The sequence below is a fragment of the Penicillium verrucosum genome (assembly GCF_028828655.1).
Source record: "Penicillium verrucosum strain IBT 35672 chromosome Unknown utg000005l_segment0_segment0, whole genome shotgun sequence".
In the NCBI taxonomy this organism is placed as follows: Eukaryota; Fungi; Ascomycota; class Eurotiomycetes; order Eurotiales; family Aspergillaceae; genus Penicillium; species Penicillium verrucosum.
In genome coordinates this window covers 980,021-999,627 of record NW_026643214.1, presented here as the reverse complement: position 1 = coordinate 999,627, position 19,607 = coordinate 980,021, and the positions used below count along the sequence as shown (strand labels likewise).

General features: G+C 49.3%; 7 protein-coding genes across 7 annotated transcripts; 5 read left to right on the top strand and 2 right to left on the bottom strand.

The window, feature by feature from the left end:
• Positions 1-133: 133 nt before the first annotated feature.
• Positions 134-2,111, top strand: N7516_011229 (signal recognition particle subunit SRP68; the record flags this gene model as incomplete). The annotated part of the gene is made up of 3 exons (XM_057223947.1): positions 134-324; positions 390-1,523; positions 1,601-2,111. The coding sequence occupies 3 exons, from the start codon at positions 134-136 to the stop codon at positions 2,109-2,111; spliced, it is 1,836 nt and encodes a 611-aa protein (XP_057069087.1).
• An 859-nt stretch (positions 2,112-2,970) lies between these two features.
• Positions 2,971-4,758, top strand: erg5 (C-22 sterol desaturase erg5; the record flags this gene model as incomplete). Its single annotated transcript, XM_057223946.1, has 4 exons — positions 2,971-3,139; positions 3,211-3,361; positions 3,424-4,672; positions 4,723-4,758. 4 exons carry the CDS (start codon positions 2,971-2,973, stop codon positions 4,756-4,758), a joined length of 1,605 nt encoding a protein of 534 aa, XP_057069086.1.
• A 614-nt stretch (positions 4,759-5,372) lies between these two features.
• On the top strand, positions 5,373-6,209 carry N7516_011227 (uncharacterized protein; the record flags this gene model as incomplete). The annotated part of the gene is made up of 2 exons (XM_057223945.1): positions 5,373-5,684; positions 5,817-6,209. 2 exons carry the CDS (start codon positions 5,373-5,375, stop codon positions 6,207-6,209), a joined length of 705 nt encoding a protein of 234 aa, XP_057069085.1.
• A 615-nt stretch (positions 6,210-6,824) lies between these two features.
• N7516_011226 (putative mitochondrial translation initiation factor IF-2) lies at positions 6,825-10,130 on the bottom strand (the record flags this gene model as incomplete). Its single annotated transcript, XM_057223944.1, has 3 exons — positions 6,825-7,068; positions 7,146-9,601; positions 9,687-10,130. 3 exons carry the CDS (start codon positions 10,128-10,130, stop codon positions 6,825-6,827), a joined length of 3,144 nt encoding a protein of 1,047 aa, XP_057069084.1.
• A 531-nt stretch (positions 10,131-10,661) lies between these two features.
• thtA lies at positions 10,662-14,680 on the bottom strand (the record flags this gene model as incomplete). The annotated part of the gene is given in 6 exon segments (XM_057223943.1): positions 10,662-12,089; positions 12,143-12,315; positions 12,376-12,670; positions 12,685-13,962; positions 14,020-14,134; positions 14,193-14,680. The coding sequence occupies 6 exon segments, from the start codon at positions 14,678-14,680 to the stop codon at positions 10,662-10,664; spliced, it is 3,777 nt and encodes a 1,258-aa protein (XP_057069083.1).
• Positions 14,681-15,951: 1,271 nt separating this feature from the next.
• Positions 15,952-17,311, top strand: N7516_011224 (TBC domain-containing protein; the record flags this gene model as incomplete). Its single annotated transcript, XM_057223942.1, has 3 exons — positions 15,952-16,177; positions 16,245-16,376; positions 16,431-17,311. 3 exons carry the CDS (start codon positions 15,952-15,954, stop codon positions 17,309-17,311), a joined length of 1,239 nt encoding a protein of 412 aa, XP_057069082.1.
• Positions 17,312-17,619: 308 nt separating this feature from the next.
• N7516_011223 (Yip1 family protein) lies at positions 17,620-18,679 on the top strand (the record flags this gene model as incomplete). Its single annotated transcript, XM_057223941.1, has 4 exons — positions 17,620-17,664; positions 17,715-17,766; positions 17,827-18,532; positions 18,589-18,679. The coding sequence occupies 4 exons, from the start codon at positions 17,620-17,622 to the stop codon at positions 18,677-18,679; spliced, it is 894 nt and encodes a 297-aa protein (XP_057069081.1).
• Positions 18,680-19,607: the final 928 nt, after the last annotated feature.

Genomic DNA, 19,607 nt, shown 5'->3' with positions numbered 1-19,607 from the left:
GAAAACAACGCGAAAGATTCGGAGGTGCATGAAATTGCCGGGGTTTCACCGCCTTCACTGAGCCCACTTCAACCGTGTCCCTCCCATTCTCATCACAAGGACCCCGAATATAGGAACAAGGAAGAAAAATATCATGGAGGTCACTGAGTTTATCTTCAAAGAGAGAGAGGAGGTTCTCCTTGTGGGAGACTACAATGCCTACCGGGCACACACTACCAGAAAACTGCAGAAACTCCGCAAGAAGCTTGGTCAGGCCACAGTCAAAGGCCGCAAGTATACTGCCAAACCAGCAGTGACTGCTGAAAATGTTGGAAGCAATGTGTCGTATGTCGCTTACCCATATTTCTATTCCCAATTACTGCTTTGACTAGATTTCTAACCTACGCTAGATATGTACATCTTTTGCTTCTTAGTTCCGAACGAGCTTGGGCGCAAGCAATGCACATGAAGTCCACACATTCCGCAGATACTTCCGCAAAGGGCATCTCTGGTGCTGCTCGGCGTCACATTATTTCACGACTGAACAAGGCCACTGGTTATGCGCAGCATCTAGTCTCGCTGCTTCACGAACAATCACTTTCTGGGGCAAGTGATATGGATATCCTGGAGACTCGGGCTTATTTGGCAATGATTTCCGGTACTCTGTGGCTTGAAAAGCGGAAATGGGAACAGTGTCTCCAAGACTACTCCATCGCAAGAGTAATTTACACGGCTTTGGGTCAAAGGGTCAAGAGAGACGCTTTTCGGGACCTGCTCTCGGGGACTGTTGATCCAAGTCTCCGATACGCCGCTTATCAGATGAAGCTCCCCCGCTCCAAACCTACCTCGTCGCTAGCCATTGAATTCTTCCCGCTGGATTCGGAGATTCGCGCCGAGGTTGAGAAGATCGACCCCTCTTGTCTCGCTGAAGAAGCAGCCGGTACTCGACGAACTGCAGAGGGAGAGGTGCAGGAGTTGCCCCAATCTGTCACTTGGAGATCGCGAACTGTCCCACTGGACGACGCCTCAATTTCTCAATCGCTAGCTGCTGCTTCGGCCGCGGAGGCTCGCCTTACTACTTGGTTGGTAGACGCAGGAAAGTCCGCCGCTGCTAAGGATAAAGCTGCTGCATATGACAATGTGATTATTGCCAGTCAGGATGCTGTCGATGCTACCAAATCTGCAATTGATGACCTGGCTAGTGAGGGTGTTGATCCCAGTGATAAGAGAATGCAGGCACTGCAAATCACTCGAACTGCAGTTAATTACACTTTGGTTGGCTGGCGAGTCGGCCGTAACCGGGTGTTGTGTGGGGAAATGGACGGTCTGTCATTTGAGCAACAGCAACCCACATCGAATGGAAAGGACAATGCGAAACACACCACAGGCAATGGCAAGAAGTTGAACAAGCTCCGCGAGCGTGTCGTCCTGTACGATTCGACACTCCAGAGCTTGGAATTTATTCTCGAGCTACCGGGTGTTGCAGCCGACTCGGCCTTTGTGCAGGATCTAGAGGCAAAGCGGTACTACTTCCGTGCTCTTAGGTATGTGTTTTTTTTTTTTTTTTTTTTTTTCCACCACGATTGTCGCAACTAATCACTTTTTCTCTCCCCTTCTTTAGATGTCTTGCTTTAGGAAGATCCCATGGAGTGCTTTCGAAGTCAAAGGAGGCTCTTGCGCTATTTTCTCAAGCTCTGAACCTCGTCGCATCCGCTTCCCCCCAGGCAGCAACAGATGCTGAAGGTGTCCCCAAGCTTGACGTCTCCCGAGTGCAAGCAAGTACCTTGGAGTCAAGTTTGCGAGAATTGGTTGCTCAGTACCGTGGACTTGTCACTCTGGAGAAAGTGACTGCTGAAGAGGCGGCACAATTGATCCAGCGTCCTGTGGTAGAACGACTACAACAGTTCGCAGGATCTGGATTGGACCTTAATAATTTGGTGCCGTACCCACCTCAAATGCAGCCCATCCCCGTCAAGCCCTTGTTCCTTGATGTGGCATGGAACTACATTGATTACCCGCGCGAAGGTGGTCAGCGACAGGAGGCACCAAGTCAGGCACAAGCTCAAGCCCAAGGTGTCGTGGAAGAAGAAACAAAAGGTCGTCGTGGATGGTTTGGTTTTGGCGGTCGCTGAAGCCCCTTACATAGATGCCAATCTACGAATACCCATTGATTCATATCGATATATAGGTACCTCTACTTCGTAGTAACTTTGAATGTGTACAACATACGGAGTAGTACGATATGATATGTACGTTGTAGTAACAAGCACGAGCATGTGCATATATATGAACCCTTACTTCACCTTCAACCAATCAGCGACGATCCAACTCTCGGGAATTCTCTAGCCGGGGTCACGCCGTGCTGAGTAATTGGGATATGGCTTTACGCCGATTTGCTTGTATTTTTGGATACAACAGTTGTAGTATGCCGTATAGCCATATACAACATACATAGTTGACGAGATCAAGGCTTTCCTTTTCTTTCCAACGTTCGTTATTTTTGAGAATTCATATCAATACTCCGTATGCGTATCCGTATCCGTATCCGGATCATCATATTCATTATCATCACTAATATTTAAGCCTGGCTCGGGAGATTAGTATTGAGAACCCCCTAACTATACATAGTAGTATGTATAGGTTTAAAGATAACTCCAAAAAATAATACTACAATAAGTACAACATGGTCCGTATAATAAAAATCAACCTAATAAATAACTAGTTAGCAGAATCTATGTTGTATTAATAATTAATTACACAATGAACATTATTTATGCATCTGATAGTTATGGCTAATGCTGGGCATCCCGGGGTCCTTTTGTGTAATTGGTGTTCCCGCCCCTGAGAGCCCCAGTCAATTCTTTCTCCCCTCTCTCCACTCACCTTTTTTCCCTTTTTGTTCTGGCTTCTTCCCTTTTCATTAGCAATTCTCTTTCTCTTCTTTCTCTTCAATTCTTGCTCGGAACTTTTTGACCCCGTGGACTCCCCAGAATGGTCAATATGGCCAACCTCACCGGGAGCTTCGTCTCACCATCGGCGGATGCGACGGTCTCACCCCAACTTTTCGCGCCGGCCGGTCTCGTTGCCACCATATTGGATGGCTTCACTATCTGGAAGGGCCTGTTGACTCTATTTATAGCCGCTGTCATCTATGACCAGGGTGAGTGCGAATGCGGCATGGGTGGCCTTTGAAATCGCGTCTTGAAACTAATCACGACCCCCTATTTACAGTCAAGTACCACTACCTCAAGGGTGCCATTGTTGGCCCTATGTACAAGATCCCCTTTATGGGCCCATTCCTCGAATCAGTCAACCCCCAATTCACCAAATACAAGGCCAAATGGGACAGTGGAGACCTTAGCTGTGTTTCCGTCTTCCACAAGTGAGAAGTCCCAAATGTACTTGTTTCCTGTTGGGTCTGCTCTCTAACACTATTCTACAAAGGTTCGTCGTCATTGCGTCGACTCGTGATATGTCCCGGAAGATTTTCAACTCGCCCACCTATGTCAAGCCTTGTGTTGTGGACGCCGCGCACAAGCTTCTCGGCAAGACTAACTGGGTCTTTTTGGATGGCAAGGCCCACGTGGATTACCGTAAGGGTCTGAATGGATTGTTTACTCGCCAGGCCCTGGCCATGTACCTCCCCCGCGCCGAGGAGGTTTTCAACTCTTACAACCAGCACTTCCTCAAGAAGTCCGCTGCCACCAACTTCACGCCGACCCCCTGGATGTCCGAGTTCCGCGAGCTTATGTGTGCTCTGTCTTGTCGTACCTTTGTCGGTTACTACATCACTGATGAGGGTGTCCAGAAAATTGCCGATGACTACTATCTGATCACGGCCGCCCTCGAGCTGGTCAACTTCCCTATCATCCTTCCCTACACTAAGACCTGGTACGGCAAGAAGGCCGCCGACATGGTCCTTGTGGAGTTCACCAAGTGTGCTGCTAAGTCCAAGGCTCGTATGGCTGCTGGTGGCGAGATCTCCTGTATCATGGACGCCTGGGTGAAGGCCCAGCTGGATTCCGCCGCATACCGCGAGAAGATTGAGAAGGGAATTCCCGTTGATTCTTCCGAGAAGCCTAGCCAGGTTCTTCGTGAATTCTCCGACTTCGAAATTGCCCAGACTATCTTCACCTTCCTGTTCGCTTCCCAGGATGCAACCAGCGCCGCCTCCACCTGGCTGTTCCAGCTGATGGCCGACCGCCCCGAGATCCTGGACAAGGTCCGTGAAGAGAACCTTGAGATCCGGAACGGTGATCGTGATCTCCCTGCCACAATGGATATGCTAGACCGGATGCCCTATACCCGCGCCGTCGTTAAGGAGACACTGCGCTACCGCCCTCCTGTCATCATGGTTCCCTACCTGGTCAAGAAGGACTTCCCTATCAGCGAGACCGTCACCGTCTCCAAGGGCTCAATGATCATTCCTTCCGTGTGGCCCGCATGTCACGACGAGGACGCTTACCCCAATGCCGACTCGTTCGATCCAGACCGCTGGATCACTGGTACCGCTGAGCAGCAGACCAAGAACTGGCTGGTCTTCGGCACAGGTCCCCACTACTGCCTGGGTCAGACCTATGCTCAACTTTCCCTGATGTCCATGATTGGAAAGGCCAGTATGGTGATGGACTGGGAGCACACCCCCACCCCTGAGTCAGAGGACATCAAGGTGTTTGCCACTATCTTCCCTCAGGTATGTTCAACCTCATTTTCTTTCATGATCAATTCACTAATATTTATCAGGATGACTGTCTTCTTACCTTCCGACCCCGCGCTTAAATTCTTCCTTTTTGTACAAAACACCAAAGCAAGGTCAGAACCCAGCCCCATTTTCTGGACAGGGCTTGGTTACCTTGACATAATGCCTTCCTGTCCCGGAGATGGGGTGGTCCACTGACACTTTTTCTTTCAATTTTGATGCATGATGAACGCTCAGTACAGGAAAAGTCTTTAGCATATGTTTCTCTTAGAGAAACCTTTCATACCCTTGTGCAAAGAACCCCCATTGCGATTATGATTACCTGTTGCCCGTGAGGGGTCGTGGGGGGTTTCTTGTTTCTTTTCTTCAGAGTGACTACCTCTAGAGCCATGCATATTAGAACAATATTAATTCTCTTTTTTTTTCCGTTTGAATATTCATGACATGTTATATAACTGTTGATACTGTTGAATTAACTAAGTCAAACAAAATATATCTTGACTCTCAAACAATAAATACTCCATAGTGAGCTATATTCCAACAATACTTGTACATCACAAAAGCCCTAAACCAATATATACGGTCACGTGTAGCGGATACTGACATCACAGTCCCTCATCCCGAGGTTACTTCCGGAAGGTGTAATAAATCCCGACTCACCTCCGCGGACAATCAAAATCCCAGAATCGAAACAATGACTTTGACACTACCATCAAAGATCCAGCGATCTGCTATTGTACTGTCCTCCGCCACAGTCAGAACCCCAGCGCGCAGTGCGGTATCACCAGCCGCGGCCTTGCACCGAGCTATCTCCGCACCAACAAGAGGACTGGTTACTGTTCCTCAGAGCCGTGTTGTGCCTGGTCGCCTGGCATCATCATGCAGTCTCAAAACCAAGTCAAGCTCGAAGATCACGAGTGCGAGTGCGAGTGCGCGCCAAGTACAGACGCGGTGGAATAGCGATGACGCTAGCTCGGTCAAACTCCGGCAATGGGGTTTCGAAGATGTATGTACTCCGTATACTCTGTGTACTCTGTATACTCTGTACCCTTGAGTACTTCCTTCCTTCAACCAAATACCCCAATCCACACACCCATAAAACGGTTGTTAAATGAAACTAACAAAAAACCCAAATCAGATCAACGCCGCCCTCCCAACCTCAACCCCCGATTCCCCAACCCACAAGCCTATAATCCTAGTCGACGTGCGCGAGCCCGCCGAACTAAAAGGCACAGGCATAATTCCAACTGCGGTGTGCGTGCCGATGGCATCACAGGGAGATGCATGGTATCTCACGCCAGATGAGTTCGAGACGCGGTTCGGATTCGCTAAGCCCGATCCTGTGGAGGGCGAGGGCGAACCCGCGCAGATGGTCTTCTATTGCAAGGCTGGTGTACGGGCTGTGGCGGCGGCGCAGATGGCTGTGCAGGCTGGATATGATCCTGCTAATGTTGGGGTTTATTATGGTAGTTGGTTGGATTGGGAGAGGCATGGAGGGAAGGCTGAGAGGTGGGATGGGGATGATTATTGAGTTAGGTTCGTTTTTTTTTGGTGGTTTACTGAGTACGGTGGTGTGTGGGCTGAGAAGAGGATTGTACATACTACATAATGCTGAATAGGATATTGAAGGATAGATAGATCATCCTGTCTATTCGGATATTCTGAAGCAACCGCTCGATTTAATGCCCTAAAAAAGACCGATCTTCTTACTTTCAAAACTGGTTTGCTCCCGCGCGTTAAAGATAATAAAGATCAACTATGCAGTGGAAAATGTATTCTCTAATGCAAATACTTGAGTACTCTAACAGAAACAAAAGATCTGGTATCGACCAGGCCTTGCTTTTCCTAATCATGTACATGCGATTTCTCTCGCTGTTCATCCATCAAGTCATAGTCATTCATTGTATATTCAAATCGTAATCAAAAATAGAATAACTTTTCCGCTTTTCGATAGCAATTGTCATAGCCTAGTAGATTTCGATTTGTTTCCTCCAAACTGGGCTATGATGGAACCGAAGGCCAGAGGGCCGACGGAGAACAAAGCTCGCCACTTGCTGGCATTTGATCATTAAGTTCGCTCGAGGATAGGTATCGCAAGGCTGGAATGGGTCCGGTGCTGACCGGAAAGAAGCCCCTAAGACCGAATTCAAGGAATATCGAACACGGGCTTGAGCTTCTTGACCAGAGCCCATTCTTCCATGGAGACTTCGGACCGGTAGAACTCCTTGAGGGTGTCGATACTCGCACGCGAGATGTGCGAGATAAGCTGGTCCTTCTCTTCGAGGTGACGACCATACATGGGCTGGTTGGGTTTCTCGACCTTAACAGCAACGGAGGGCTGACCTCTCTTGCAGACAGGGACGGCCTTGTGATCGCGCTCGATGGATGTGCTGTGAAAAAGGTTGAGTTAGATATTAGACAAAAGAAAAAGGAAGGAAAAAGAAAGATGAAGGGGACCAAAACTTACACTCTGCCAATATCGACAATCTCCCTTACACCAGCCGCGTTTGTTCTAATAGCAGACAGAGGGGTGTGGAGACGCAGACTTCCTTCAATGACATCGACACCAATGACAATGGGGTCGGTTTTGTTGAAGACAGCAATGGGCTTGATGACACAGGGGAAGATAGCAAGAAGCTTAGCCTCCTCCTTACGCTGCTCGGTGATCTGAGCCATGTGCTCAGTGAAGTTATCGAACAAGTGGTAAATGATGTCGGCGGTGAAAATCTTGACACCAATTTCGTTGGCGTATGCCGTTGCATCCTTATCGACCTTGACATCGAAGCAGAGCATGACAGCATATTCCTTACTCTTCTCAAGCATGGTACCAGCCATCATGACATCACGCTTGTAAACGGGACCGATGGAGATATTGGCAACAGGAATCTTGGAGACCTTGAGGAACTCCAGGAGAGCCTCCAGCGAACCCAGGGTGGAGGCCTGGACAGTGACACCACGCTGATCAGTTGAGACACGGCTCAGCAGATTCTCCAGATCAGTCATGACCTCCTCCTCAAGATCCTCCTCATCATCGTCGGGGCCGACGACAAGCATGCGAGAACCAGCAATAGCGTGCTCCAAGTCGTTGGCAGCAATCTTAACACCAAGGGCAGCCTTGACCTCCTTGTTGTGAACGTACTGGGACTTCAGACGCAGCTCCTTGAGCGGTGCTGGTGTCAGAAGAGCACGGATATTGGTTGTAATAGGACCGTTGAGACCGCACATTACGACGCGATCACCCTCGCGAAGGATACCGTTGGACAGGACAACGTCAATGGTGGTACCGAGACCCTCAATGACCTTGACCTCCAGAACCGTACACTCGACCTCGGACAAGTACATCAGCGAGTTGGTCATACGCTCTTGACTCAAGCTGGTCAGGAGCTTCAGCATATCAGGGACACCTTCTCCGGTGTGGGCGGAGGTGGGAACGAGAGAGACGTTGCGAGACAGAGACTTGTTCTCGAAGAACAGCTCGGAGTTGAAACCCTGCTCGGCGAAAGCAAGCTTGGTGGCCTCAAGACGGGTGCGGAACTCGTTTTGAACACCCTTGTTCTGCATAGCCAAACTGTCCTCGAAGCCGTTGTTGTCAATCTTCTTCCAGCCGTAGAGACGATCGATCTTGTTCAATGCGACGATGAAAGGAGTCTTGCGGTCACGCAGCAAACGCATAGACTCAAGGGTCTGGGGCTCGAGACCGTGCATGATATCAACAACAAGGATAGCAATGTTGCAAAGGGAGGAACCTCTTGATCGCAAGTTGGAGAAGGACTCGTGACCGGGGGTATCGATAATCAACAGACCGGGAACCTTGAACTCGAACTTGCCATCCTTGTTGACAACATGGGTCTTTGTGCGCAGAGCATCGACAGGGAAGTAAGTGGCACCGATCTGCTGGGTAATACCACCAGCTTCGCCCTCCTGTACGTTGGTCTGTCGGATCTTGTCGAGCAGCTTGGTCTTACCAGTATCGACGTGACCAAGAATACAGCAAATAGGGGATCGGAGATCATCCTTTGAACGAGCGGCCATAGCCTCCTCGTGCTTGAGCTTTCTCCGCTCAGCAGCCTCGGCCTTTCTTGCCAGAATGGCCCTTTGGTTGGCAGACTGCTCCTCATCAGATGAGTCTTCATCCGATGAGTCGTCGGAGTCGGACTCGGATTCTTCTTCTTCTTTCTCCTCCTTTTGGGCGGGTGCCTCCTCAGCGGGCTTCTCTTCCTCATCTGATTCCGCATCCCAGCTGTCCTTGACATCTTCGTCGGCAGCCTGCTCCCAGTCTTCAACGGCATCCTCTTCAGCAGGGGCAGCAGCAACGGCAGCGGCAGCGGCGGCGTCAGCCTTGGCTTTCTCCTCGGCCGCCTTCTTTCGGTCTTCCGCTTCGCGCTGAGCCTGGGCTCGAGCGGCGGCAGCTTCGAGATCGTCTTCCTGCTTCTTGCCAGCCTTCTTCTTCTTGTTCTCATATGTAGGGCGCGCCTTCTTCTCGCCACCCTCCTGCAAGCCAGCAACCTTGCCACCGGCGGCAATCATCTGCTGCAAGCGCAATTCACTGCGCTCCTTGGCCTCGCGCTGAGCCTTGGTGAGAAGCTTGCCTTCCTTGCGGAGCTGCTCTTTCTTTTCGCGCTCCTTCTCCTTCTTGCGCTCACGAGCCTCGGCACGCTTCTTCTCTTCCTCTTCATCGAGAAGCTTTTGCTTGGCCGCGGCAGCCTTCTCTTCCGCTGCAATGCGCTCCTCCTCCTCACGTTGCTGTCGAAGAAGCTCCTGTTGCTTCTGAAGAGCTGCTAGGTGGGGAGGAAGCTTCTTCTTCTTGCCAGTTTCCGGGGCGGGTGCGGCGGCGGCGGCTGCATCTTTCTTGGAGGCCTCGGCGGCGGCAGTCTTGGCTTCGGCCTTTTCTTGAGCAGGGGTGAGCTTCTTCTTTGTGGCAGCCTATGTAAACGAAACAAACACGTTAGTAAATGATTTCGACACCCGCAATAGACTTTCGGTATGGAAGAGAAATGTAGAAACCTACCTGCTCCTTCTTGCGCTGCTTCTCCTTCTCCTTCTTCTCACGCTCCTTCTCCTTCTTACTCTTTACTCGGAACTCGCCCTCGGGCTGCTCTTCCACCGCAGGCTTAACCACCTCCTTGATGGGCTTGGTCTTCTTCCCAGCGAAAACATCGTCATCGTCGAAGTTACCCTCCTCGGGCTGCTTGCTAGCCAGATCGTTGGCATCCTTGGAATCGTTGGCATCCTCGGCATCCTCGCCCTCGACAAAGTCGTTGGTCTTGCCCTTTTTAGCCTTCTTGGCCTTATTCTTTCTCAAAGCAGCCATAAGGCCGCCGACTGGCGCAGCCTCCTCGTTGGTATCTTCTTGGGGCTGCTCATCGGCGGGAGCAGGGGCGGGAGCGGACTCGCCGAGATCGGCCTCCCAGTCCTCCTCCTGTCTCTTGTTTCCCTTCTTCTTGGGCGCCATTGCAATAGATTTCCCTTGGGGAGTTTGTTGACAATCCGATTTGAGAGGTGACCGGGAAAATGTAGCGCACAAACGGAGTTAACCGGTTATTTGCGACTCGTAGTAATACGCACGAGTATTAAAAGAGGGAGGATGACAGAGAAGTCAAAAAAAAGGACGATCCCCAGAATGAAAGGCGAGAGATAGGAGCTCTCTGTAAGGTGGGCCTAGGGAGGGGTGTGGGAAAGGAAAAAGAATTTCGGGAAGAATCATGACCGGTGGGGAACAATGGCATCGGACTTCACTTTCTCAGTCGCCACCACGAACTTGGCTGGATTTTCCCCTATACACATTCTCAATAGTTTTTCTTTCCCCTAGGACATCTTACATAGAATGTGTAATAGTTATTTTATCAATCATTACTACTAACTTTTTCATTTGAGCTATGGTGTAGATAAACTCTTACAAGTCAATTCAAACCTCCAGGGCTATGTACTTCCAAGCTGACCAAGGTCCTCCACACTTCTTCACCCCGGGTTAACCCCCCTGAGATTAAATCTCAATGTGTAGTAGCTTTCGAAGCCAGCTGAAGAGTGCCTGGGTATGGTGAGTATGGACGCCAAGCACATCCTCAACTGCCCCAAAGAACATGTGAACTGTCTCAGGAGTCAGGTCCTTGAACTGACTCCTGTTGCATGCCATGAGAACCTCATCCAGATGTTTCGAGTTGCGACTGGCAAGGCGACCCAGAATGTTGCCGTCGATATGCATGTTGTTCTCGACCTGGGAAATTGCATCAAGGTAGCGATGTCTGCGGGACAGGGAGGGACAGATGACCTCATCCCTAAGGCAGATTTCGAGTAGAAGCCGAAGGAGGTGCCACTCCTTCGCGTCCAGGGGCAAGAGCCGGTAGACAGATCCATTGATACCAAAACCATAAAAGGTCTTGATGGTCGTCAGGGAATCCGGAGACTTGATGCCCCGAGTGAGCTTGATCAAGGAGACGGGGAGATCGGCCATCGGACGAGGTACAAGGTCCCCTGGCTGATCGATGTCTGTGAAAGCCCGGGTAGCTCCACCTCGACTACTCACAAAAAGGACATCCGGTTCAATTCCATACCCGCGCATTAAACTGTGAGACAAACCATCGCGTGCAATTGGGTCGAAACCATGCATCAGGATGTCGCCATCTGCAATCTTGTAAACCAGCAGGGAATGTCTCGAGGTGGTGACGTAGATCATGCTTCCTTGCACTGTCATCGCGACAGCTGGGGATGGAAGGGTAGCTGTAATGTTCCGAACCCATTTTGTTTGAGAGTTTCGCGAGGAGACCGTGAAGAATTTCTTCCCAGAGACAATAATCAAGCTATCGCCGCATGCCGCCATCGCATAAACTGGGTGATCAAACGATTGTGTATGCTTGTCAGTGCAAGTGATCTGCTCGGGATGGTTGGCATCCCGAGACGCTTGTATGAGCATCAACCGACCTTTGCGGTTATTGGGTTTGTGAGGCAGGCTGATTGATGTCCCAATAGCGATAAGATGGTATGCGTTCCCCTCTCGTTGTGGCATCCAGTCGAAAATGCATGTGACTTTCTCACCGGGGACTCCATGCGGTCTCCAGGGGGTAAGGCCGCGACAAACCATGTGTATATCGCTGGGGAACACTGGCGACTGCGTGTCTGGGTCCACAAACTCGATAAATGCCGTGCGGGAAAGATCGAGAGGCCTTCCTTGCTCTCCGACCTGGGCGACAGAATATGTAACGATGAGACTCCGGAGATGATTGGAGTAGGCGAGCTTGCTGGGATTTCCGGGAATGTCGATGCGTCGGGGAACAACCTTTGCCTCTTGTTCCAGAGAGCATATCAAAAGCTGACCATCTGCAAAACAAAACAAGTATGTAGCTGGAACCTCAGACCGGTACTCTCTTACTTCAACAATATCGAAGCTGCTGAGTCTGGTAGGGAAGTATGCAGGCTGACATAAATGTTAGGCCATAGCTCAGAAAGACAAAATGGGATATAACCTACGTGGTTCTGATCTGTAATCCAAACACGAGACAAGAAATAGTCAAAGCCATTGCCATCTGGGGCATATGACACACGCCAGAAATCATCTCCACATGTAAACAACGCAAATTTGTCGTAGGATTTGAGGTTAATTGATGTTTGCCCAAGATCGTGTGGCGCTCTTTGTTTCAAACCTGAAGAGAAAGTATCTGGTTAACGAAAGGGACCAATAAACTGAATTAAGGATGACACACAGTTGAAACCGAAGCCAGGGTCACCGTGATCATCAACGACGTTTGTGTCTATCTCAAACGGAACAAGTGTGCCACTTCGCAGCCCGCAGAAAAGAAATGCGTGAATTCTATCGTCTGAAAGAGTGTGGATAACAGCAAGGCTTTCAATCGTTTTTGCCATATCTTCTGGATTGTCACCGACGTCAATAAGAGTGTCGGCATGTTGTGTGATTCCACCAGTCTCGTTGTAAACTTCGAATGACAGCACTGTGCCATCACTGGTGCCCAGGAAAATAAACCCAATTCCTCCCCAATTCTGGTAGGACACACAGATGGGCTCTTTTTGGAGCGGGTGGGATAGACCCTCATAATTGGACAGGGAGGGGGACTTCCTTCAGTCGTGACTATCCGGAGAAGATGGAGAAAACTTCCCTCTTTACTTCTTGTAGTTATGATAACAGTGGAACTTGGGCCATCCACAATAGCTGCTGTGACAAATGCAAGGGGATCATGTTCAACACAGCTGTTGAGAGTGAAATCAGTAGGGACGAAAAGGTGCACGGCTCTTTCTGTGACACGGACAATAACACCGGAGGGTGTACAGTCCATTGCCAAAGTCTGCTGAATGCCCAAGCCTGAATCGTCCTCAAGGGCTGTAATGCCATCTCTCATGTCGGGAGTCGTACGAAGAAGCAGCGACGAAAGCGGATCGGAGGCCAGCAAATAGATTGAGTCCTTAGCACCGAATGACACCGCCCACATACTACGTATGCTGGACAATTCACCCAATGAGGCAGAAATTCCAATCTGAGCCTCAACGCCGTATCGAAGTTCGGTGATAGCTCCATTGCCTGAAGCAGAGGTTGAGCAGACAAAGAGCCGATCGCAATCATATGGATTTTCTTTGGAGACGGCTGGGGAGTTTGAGGGAATAGTAACTGCATCAGGAACTGGTGCCCAGTTGAGGAATCGCTGAACACATCTGGGGTGATCCCGTGCCTCCTGGACAAACAACCCGCCATCGCCTTGGCTTCCAGCAGCAATAATGAAGTCGCCACCTTCATGGCCCATATCAAGAATATCAAATGCCGTATCAACATCGCAGTGGAGTTGACCTAGAGAAGTCTGGGTTTCGAGTTCCCCATCGTTACCGAACTCAAGGTAATAGATCCAGCCTTTCTCTTGACATAGAAAGATTCCATCGTATCTCTGACTGTACATCCAGTTCCGCGAAGGTCTGGCCCAGCGAGTCCACAGTCCAGCTTCGGATGATTCTGCGTCAGGAATGATCGATGGGTATCGCATTGGACGAGACGAGCAATTTGGTGTATACATTGCCATGGAATTTGTGGTAATCAGGAGGTAGGACGATTCTTTGGCCAAAGGGATGACCATACTAGGCAAATGGTCTTGCCGAGGCAGAGTAGTCGAGGAAAGTTTCGGATCCATGCGGTTGAGCATACTGGTTTCATTCCATTCAAACACAATTGACCGTGTTATGCCAATGTTATGGACAATAAGCAGTAGAATAGTCCGTTTGTCATGATTGTCTTTCGGGTAAAGGAATTCCATAAACAGGATATCGCCATCCACTTGCAAGAAAGTTTCCTGTCCAAAAACTATTAATATCGTGCACACGTAGATAAAATAATAGTGAGCACATACACTTTCAAGTGGGTTTAGCTTTCCCTGAGCCATCTGCCTCTGGAGTTCGCCAGGAGATTTCAACCACAAGACACCAAAGAAATTGCGTGACGCGCTGACTGCGACCGCACGCGATCTGGGTGATGGTATAAGCATTCGTGTATCCAATTGAGTTAGCGATAGGTGATACTTACTTAGGATCAACAGCTATGTGCCTGCCATACTTGTCGGCTATGTTGACATCGCGGGGCAGAGGTCGATTGTAGGAAACAAATGGACCATCTCCCATCTCCGAGTAATACATGAAAAGGAGCTCATTTGAGTCCGTAGCAAGAAAAAGAATGTGAGGGGGTAAATGATCAGTGTCGTAAGAGTTGTAGGAGTGACCCAACAAACTTGATGGAGCCCCAGTTCCCCAAGGCAACTGGGTGCTTACATTGATGACCTTTGCCCCAATAAGCGAGCCTTCTAGGTCAGATTTTTCGACAACGTCTTGAAGATGACCACTGGGCAGGGCTTCTTTGATTTGAATTCGCCGCTCTCCAATGAAAACCACATCGTTGTGGTCTTTATTGCGAAGACGCGCTGGAAGGATCCAGTTGATGACAGGGCTGGGGATCAATGGCTGGGTAAGCAGTCCAGTCATACGCATCGAATGCGTGATGGGCTGGTTGCCAGACATTGCGGTAATTGGGTAGGTTTCACAAGAAACCGAAAACAGAGTAGAGCAAACGAGGAAATGATGCTGAAATCAAAGGTGTGAAGCAGGGTAGAGGGATGTGAAGAAGCTCGAAGGGAGAGATGAAAGACGAAAATAAAAGGTAGAAGGCGGAGCTGTAAGTGAATGAGTTGGGAGGAAAGTATGTAGGTAATAGGCAATATCAAGAGCCGGCTAGGCAATGGCCTGAGGCGCAAGCCCCAAGATCTGATTCCACTGCACCACACTTCCTATGACTTTCTGTATTCAAGAAACTGGGAGGATTTGATATTTGTGAGATCCACTTGTCTTCATACTTCATAAGGGTGGAATATGGAAATGCGATTGATGCATTGACTGCCAAATGCGATATTTGGCTGTGAATTGATGTATTATGCACAACCCGACCCTAACGAGAGTACACAAGGTTGGTTGTCAATGATTCCACAGTCCAGTATGTCCCAGACAAGCCCTGTGATATCCTTATTAACCAATGTACCCCACACATGAGGAACAAATATCAATGTGAGACTTACAGCTTGCCCGAACGCTATACAGTAGTAACAGCCTTCGAAGATGTGCAAATATCTTCCACAAGCTCCATTGGTTTCTTTCCAGAAAGCCAGTCTTTATCACAGAGCTAAAACTGTCACTAGCAGACGACCCAGAGAGCAAGCCAATTGCGGAGTTATGCAATCACCACCCGTCGGTGAGCTGTCGCAACCCCGGAGACCGCGGACTTCTAAGGGCGCACAGCACGGCACACAGCTATATGCGTCCAAGATCTTGCGACGAATACCGCAAATCTATTAAACCGGAGCGTTGTGCCTAAGCCTAGCACAGGGTGAATGTTGTTATCGGCGAAAACATGTCGCGGCTGCCGATCGCTGCCTAAGGCCACCAAGTGGGACTCCGCCGCCTTCGACTTCAGACTTTCCACGCCTGGGTCTATGTACCTAGAGAATCATCAGTTCACGTTCAAAGAAACTTCAATCATTGAAAACAAAGCCATTTTGTCATATATCTGGCATTGGGTTGCTGGCTTGGATACGCCGTTTCGTTGTCCGGCGAAAAAGCTGAAGCTCCAATCGATCTATATCCGATCGGTCTCTCGATATTGGGCTTAATCCAGAACGCACAACGTGAATTTTGTTCATTCAGGTCGAGAATCAAGCTGAGAAATAACTTCATCTTTTCGTGTGTGTGCAATTTAGCTGCTTGATCCTGTGGGAAGGTGACATATTAGCAGATGAAAGATGGAAGATACCGCAAAAGAACAGGATTATCCTGGCGCTGAGGACATGTCAGAATCCGAAGAATCTCCCGGAAAATTGAAAGGGGAGATAGAAGCAAAACAGATGGCTCAAGCAGAAAAGGCGAGAGCCATCCGCAAAGCATGTGCAATGCGCGACGTGGAAGCTTTAGCTGTGCACGCAACTTCAGCAGGCGGGTTACTCGAAGACGACTTGAGACAGATAGCTTGTGAGTTCAATGCTGTTATGGTCTATATCAGTGCACCTTCAAGTGGACTCAACTAACCGGCGAACAGGGCCTATCTTGCTACGATGCGACGAACAAAGGCAGCAATTTGATATGGTCCCAAGCAATGAACTTTTACGACACGCCGATGAAGAACAGGTAGAACTTGATGTCAACCGGTCGTTCGTCTATTACCCAAAAGGTATATTATTGTATCTCTCTCCGAAAAATGAATTTGGATGTTAATAAAGTCTAGCTCCTGAGGAGGAAATGTTGAAAAAGAAAAAGCAGCTGTCCAATCTCATTACTCAAGTACTAAGAGAATACCCCATGCTTTGTTATTTCCAAGGATATCACGATATAGTTCAAGTTCTTCTCTTGGTACTGGGCGAGAAGCAAGCCTTGCCAGCAGTGGCGCAGATATCTCTTTTCCGCATACGTGACTACATGTTACCATCGTTGTCCCCAGCTGTGAAGCATCTCCATCTCATCCCTGCAATCATTGAGACAACAGATCCCGAGTTAAGACGACACCTTGGCAACATTGAACCATTCTTCGCTCTCGCAGCTACACTGACACTATACGCTCATGATATTCAAGAGTACAGCAACATTTCACGACTTTTCGACTTCCTTTTAGCTCGGGAACCCGTGGTTGCAATCTACCTCTTCGCAGCAATGATCCTGTCTAGGAAAAAAGAGTTGCTTGAAATTCCAGAAGATGAGCCCGAGATGCTTCATTTTACGCTTTCCAAGCTACCTTGCCCACTTGATCTAGACGGGCACATTCTGCATGCGGCGCGGCTCTTTGACGACCACCCGCCAGAATCATTGCCGCTTGGAGCCTGGAAACACATTCCCTGGTGCAGCGTGCTCAAAACTTCAAGAGACCAACATGGAAAGTACACCACATCTTCTGCAGTGTACTTGTTTGAAAAGCAATCTCAACAGATTCGGTTTGAAGAGCGCAGGAAACGGGCTCTGGATTTCTTGTGGAGCCACCGTCGGTCCGTGGGTTCTGTGGCGTTGGCTATTTTGGTTGGAGCCGCATCTTTTTACATTCGCAAAAAGGGACTCGACACCTCAACTTGGTCTTATGTTGGCCGAATTCAAAGGGCAATCCAAAACTGGGTTTAACCTTCAAGGCGATGTATCAGGTATCGTGGATGCTTTGGTGCTATTACATGTGTAAGATAATGAGAAAAAAATTAATAATAGAACCAAGCTTAAATAAAAAGTCCCTATCTTTGAAAATCATAAGTTAGAAACTCACATATAATAAAAATCCAGTCAATTTATAGAAAATGATATGCATTTGATAACTCGTGTATGACACTGGGTAGTGGTACCCACAGTTGTGGCTTGAGCGGTGGCTTTATCTGCGGAAGCTGATGTGTACACCTTAACAACTCCCCTTCCAACAGCTCACCTCAAAACCAACCACAATGGCGAACCGAGGCTACGATGTCGTAGTAGATGTGGATGCAGAGGTAAATGCCCTCGAATGAACAACAAATAATTTCAACTAACAAATCAGCAGGGCGACCTTGGCCACACTGACCTACAAGAAGACCTCGAATTCCACCCCTCCAGTGAGTTCCTCCAAGCAAACCGGCCCAGCCCAGCTCTAACCAAGTGATCCTCCGACACAGACTTTGAAAATGACCAAAGAACTGCCAAAGTCCAAGGCGACTCCGCCCCGTTCCTGGGCGGCGGGCCATCGCGCCAGCGTGACAGGTCCCCTGGCGGTACGCCAACCAAGCACAGCTGGTGGTCGCTGCACTACTACGAGCGGTTTTTCGATGTCGACACGAACGAGGTCTTCCGCCGCTGTGTGGCGACTGTGTACCCGCGCACCAATTTCCTCGATGTGCTAGAAGGCAACGCAGACCTGTACGGGCCGATCTGGATCGCGACCACGGTGGTTGTTATCCTGTTTTTGACGGGCACTATCTCGCAATGGCTGTCGAATAATGACGACAAGCACTTCGAGTATGACTTCACCCTGCTATCGGGCGCGGCTGGTCTGGTCTATGGGTACACGGGTATCTTGCCGATTGCCCTGTGGGGTGCGCTGCGTTGGTTCGGCAGTTCCACGGCTGACCTTATTGAATGCTGGGCTCTGTATGGGTACTCCAATTTGTTTTGGATTGCCGTTGCACTTGTCAGCTGGAGTCCGTTGACTGCGCTTAACTGGGCGCTTGTTGGCGTTGGCTTTGCTTGGAGTGTCTTCTTCCTTCTGCGGAACTTATATCCCGTCTTGAATGCTACTGATGCCAAGGCTAGCAAGATCCTCTTGATCTTGGTTGTTGTGCTACATGCGGCACTGGCTGTTGCTATCAAGGTGCTTTTCTTTGCGTAAGTTGTCCCATTGCCTGATATATGGATTGACATTGAACTGACATATCTACTAGCCACGGGAGCCCCGTCTCAAAGAAGAACAAGGACAAGGACCAAGACGATAAGAAGACTGACGACAACAAAGGGATGATGTTCCGGGCATAAGCGGGGGAAAGAAGGATCATTGGCTTTCATCTGGAATACTGGCCATTCCGTCGATTCCTTGCTCAGGTAGCAGGGTTCGCAACTCAAGGTTTCTAGTCGGGTTATTGAATGCATGCATGTATTGTACTCTGTATTTATCGCAGATGGAATTTGGAGATGTGAAACAATTCGACTTTTTGAATTTTACACATTTCATTTCATGGAGTGCAACTTGGTCGTCGAAGAGGAGCCAACTAGAAAAAGTATGACTGTGGCTGCATTGATTTTATCATCATATCTAACGCCATTTGTAATCCTCTCCATGTAGCAGTCCAGCCAATCCCCATCTCTGGAATCTGCACCACAGCACGCCGAGCACAAGACCGAGGAGCGAATCGTCTATTTGAGCTTCTTCTTGGGGCGGAGCTGGTTGGTGTGCCCGCACTTCTTCTTGCGGCAGTTGGTGGCACGGGGAGGGAGACGAGCCTGTAGAAGGTCCGAGTTAGTACATGTGTTGACGTAATTGATGGCCTTGCCACGAAATGCGGTTTCATGACGATGATCGGGCGCAGGCGGAGAGGCGGGGTAAACGTACGTAGCACTTGCGGCAGATGGCCTTGTCGCAGTTGAACTTGGAGGCAAGGGCCTTGAGGGAAGGCTCAATGATACCACCACGGAGACGCAGGACAAGGTGAAGGGTGGACTCCTGTAACAAGTTGATATCGCATGTTAGCGAATGTTCCACCAAGTTGCAGACCATAGACCATAATGTGAAGCGATGATTCCTCCTCTTGCGTATCCGTGGGCAGAGTCATCTCTGGACAAACAGCATGTCGAACTGATCTGATCTGATCCACTCGAGATACCACAACGCCCCCACTTTTGGTCCAATTCATAAAGGTTTAAGGTCGATCCCTACCTTCTGGATGTTGTAGTCGCTCAGGGTGCG